The following is a 3962-nucleotide window of genomic DNA, read 5'->3' as shown; positions in this document are numbered from 1 at the left end:
TATATCTTCTATTATTTTTACTGCCCCTTCTTGTAATTAGGTTCCCCTTAACATGTTTTACTAATCATACCCTTAAACCCATGCATATGCGTATGATCCAGGTTTAGTATCAGAGTATAGTTAATAGGACAAACTTGGGTCTCCAGACTCCTTGAGTTCAAATCTTGGTTCCAGTTACCAACTTGTATAACCTTAGAGAGATTATTTGACTGTCCACACCTTGGCTTCTTTATTTCCTCAGTGTAGAATAGGGATAATAATAGTGTTTGCCTCATATGATGATAAAGAAGATGGTAAGGATATTGGTAGAGAAGGAGTGATGAGAGAATCTGTGCAAAGTGTTCAATAAATGTCACCTGCTGCCAGGTGGGAATCATCCTTGATCCCATTTTCCCCATACTTCCCACATGTAGATAGATTATCAGCAAGTCCTAAGGACTTTCTTCGAAACACATCCTGATGTCTCCATCCTAGTGCAGACCACTGCCCTCTCCCACCTGCAATATTGCACAGCCTCTTAATTAGTCTTACTGATACTGTTTCTTGTACCCCTACCATCTGTTCATTTCAGAGCAGCTGAGGTAATTTTTTTAAACATAGATTGTGTCTTTTTCATGACTGGAACCTTCCAATAGCTTACTCTTTTACTTGGTATAAAACCCAAACTCCTTGTGTGGCCTTAGCCCTGAATGTTTTTGGCCTCTGCTTCCTTCTCATGCCAGCCCCCTAATTGCCCATTAGTGTCCAAGCACACTGGCATCCTTCAGGATCTGTGAGCGTGCCAAGCTCATACCTGCAATAGGGCCTTAACACTAGCTGTTCCCTCTCAGGAATGACCTTTCCCCATCCTGCCATGACTGGCTTTTTCTTGTATTCAGGTCTCAGCTCAAATGTCAGTTCATCAGAGAGAGCTTCTCCAACTACCAAATTAAGTGGCCCCTTCAATCACTATCTATAACAGGGCTGCCCAATCTTTTGGCTTCCCTGGGGCACATTGGAAAAAGAATTATCTTGGGCCACACATAAAATATACTAACACTGATAATAGCTTAAAAAAAACCATAATATTTTAAGAAAGTTTATGAATTTATATTGGGCCACATTCAAGGCCATCTTGGACCATGAGTTGAACAAGCTTCATCTATAATATTACATTATTTTATTTTATTTTATTGTTGAGACAGAGTCTCGCACTGTTACCCAGGGTGGAGTGCAGTGGCACAGTCTCTCCCACTGCAATGTCTGCCTCCCAAGTTCAAGCAATTCTCCTGCCTCAGCCTCCTGAGTAGCTGAGATTACAGGTGCATGCCACCACATGCTAATTTTTTGTATTTTTAGTAGAGACAAGGTTTCACCATATTAGCCAGAATGGTCTCAATCTCCTGACCTTGTGATCGCCCGCCTCAGCCTCCCAAAGTGCTGGGATTACAGGCGTGAGCCGCCCTGCCCAGCCTACTTTAGTTTATTTTTTATTATCTCCACTTTACTAATTATTTGTCTCCACTAGAATGCACGTTCTCTGAGAGCAAAGCCCTCATATTCCCTTTTCTCCTGTTTCTCCAGTGACAAGCACACTGCCTGGCTCATCATAGATGCACATCAATTTGTATTTGCTGAACCAATGAATTAATGATCATTGTATAATAATATTACTATTAATGTCTTTGCTTCCATGCTATAGGTGCTTTTCTGCTTTGGGCCAAGTAGCAAAAGCTCGATTCCTGCATGAGACCAATGAGATTGCAGATCGAGTATCCCGGGAATATGCAAGTATTATGCTCCTGATTCATTCCATCTCCCAAACTGATTTCTCGTAGTATTCAGCCCCATGGTTCCTAGGTTTCCAGCCATCCCTAGTTTCCTTTACCCTGCCCACCCCACCTCTACCCACCAGTCAGACCATTTCAGAATCGCTAAACCTCAAACCTTTAAGCTCCATGAAGTGTTTTACCTTCCCAAGTCTTCTATTTTTTACATCCTTCTGGCCTTTCAATCTCAGCCCTCACAGACAGAACGGCAGCACCTGCAGAAAAACCAGAACCTCCTTTTTCCCCACAGGGCGGAGAAGGGACAGACTTTTATCAGGTCCGAGCACGTCTAGCCATGCTGGAAAAGAACTACAAACTGGCTGAAATGATCTTTTTGGAACAGGTAACAGGAAAAGAGGGACAGGATGCAGGGGGGATATGAGGGAAAAAAAGGGAAAAGGGGGTGCAAACTCAAGGGAGGAAAGTGTGCTGGTGAGCGAGGCTTCCAAATGTTTGGGGAAAGCTTTCAGAGAGGTTTACATAGTTAATTTCACCCCTTCCTTTATTTCCTCCTCTTGTGTTAGTCCTTACTTTTCTAGACAAACTTCCTTCTTGGACCTTTGATTACTTCTTTCTTTCATAAGCAGTCTGCTTCCTCCCCTCCAGTCCGGAGCCTGTCTTTGCAGTTCTTGTGCATAGGGGTCGATCCACGTTTTGTTTGTGGCTGGAAACTTACACAATTTGAGGAGCTCTCTTTAAGAACAGGTGCCTTAGGCTGGGTGTGGTGGCTCACGCAGGTAATCCCAGCCCTTTGGGAGGCTGAGGCAGGCAGATCACATGAGGTCAGGAGTTCAAGACAGCCTGGCCAACGTGGTAAAACCCTGTCTCTACTAAAAATACAAAAAATTAGCCAGGCATGGTAGCACACGCCTGTAATCCCAGCTACTCGGGAGGCTGAGGTGGGAGAATCACATGAGCCTAGGAAGCGGAGGTTGCAGTGAGCCGAGATCGCACCACTGCACTTCAGCCTGAGCGGTAGAGTGAGACTCCATGGCAAAATAAAGAACAGTTGCCTTGGAAAGGGCCTGTGCAAATAAGGAACCCTGAAGCTTAGGCTTCTTTAAGTTTCCCAATATTTTTGCTGGTATAGTAGTTAATAGGTAAGGCTTTTGGTCCTCACGTGCTGCCATCTTAGCCAGGCTGAGGAGAACTTGCTGCTTTCTGATCCTCAAATCCTTCTGTCATCCTGTCTGCTCTGCCTGTTTTCCCTAGAACGCTGTGGAGGAGGCCATGGGCATGTACCAGGAGCTACACCGTTGGGATGAGTGTATTGTTGTAGCTGAAGCTAAGGTACCTGTTTTGACTTCTCCACAGTTGTTCAGAATTTGGTTCTGCCAATTTCAAAAACCTTCTTTTGTCAAGGAGGCCATAGAAACCAGAACAGGGTTGGGGCTTGGACTTGATGTGGTGAGGAGTTAGGATACTGCTGACTCAGGAGGATTTCCCTTGTTACAGAGGGATTGGAGAAGCTTGGGAGGCACAAGGGTAGGAAGGGCTGTGACTCCTAGTTCTCTGTGCGTGTCCAGGGGCACCCAGCCCTGGAGAATCTACGCCGGAGTTATTATCAGTGGCTGATGGACACACAGCAGGAGGAGCGAGCAGGTGAACTACAGGAGAGCCAAGGAGATGGGCTAGCAGCCATCAGCCTCTACCTCAAAGCTGGGCTCCCTGCCAAAGCTGCTCGGTTGGTGCTATCCCGAGAGGAACTGCTAGCCAACACAGAGCTGGTAGAACACATCACTGCAGCCCTTATCAAGGGGGAACTCTACGAAAGGGTATGCTCACTTCCTCTTCCTAGCCCTTATCTCCAGAGCTCAGGATGCTTCTCTCGCCCAGAGGAGTTTTGGGGCACAGAGCGCTTCCTGACTGCTGGTGTTCCCTTGTTTTTGGAGCTAATACCTGATTCTTTGTGTTGTAGGGGTACCATAGTAATGGGGTATGTGTTAACAGGCAGGTGATCTCTTTGAGAAGATTCACAATCCACAGCAGGCCCTGGAGTGCTACCGTAAAGGGAATGCGTTCATGAAAGGTACTAGCCCCCTATAAGCCATCCTTTACTGTTATGGACCCTTGCCCATCCGTCTCCCCAGCACCTCTTGGTGCGTGTGTTCAGGTTGCCTGGCTCCAGTTCTCCATTCTTCCCCTTCTCACTCC

At 46.1% G+C, this 3962-nt stretch overlaps 1 protein-coding gene across 1 annotated transcript in view; it reads left to right on the top strand.

Annotated features, from left to right (window-relative positions):
* IFT172 (intraflagellar transport 172) overlaps positions 1-3962 on the top strand; it is a 44776-nt gene that overhangs the window by 25213 nt on the left and 15601 nt on the right. The window contains 6 exon segments of the mRNA XM_037744650.1: positions 1181-1258; positions 1670-1766; positions 2059-2151; positions 3021-3098; positions 3335-3583; positions 3759-3837. Of these exon segments, the coding sequence (XP_037600578.1) occupies positions 1181-1258; positions 1670-1766; positions 2059-2151; positions 3021-3098; positions 3335-3583; positions 3759-3837 (674 nt within the window).

Source organism: Cebus imitator, unplaced genomic scaffold (genome assembly GCF_001604975.1).
Source record: "Cebus imitator isolate Cc_AM_T3 unplaced genomic scaffold, Cebus_imitator-1.0 Scaffold180, whole genome shotgun sequence".
Classification (NCBI taxonomy): Eukaryota; Metazoa; Chordata; class Mammalia; order Primates; family Cebidae; genus Cebus; species Cebus imitator.
This window is presented reverse-complemented; position numbering and strand designations above follow the sequence as displayed.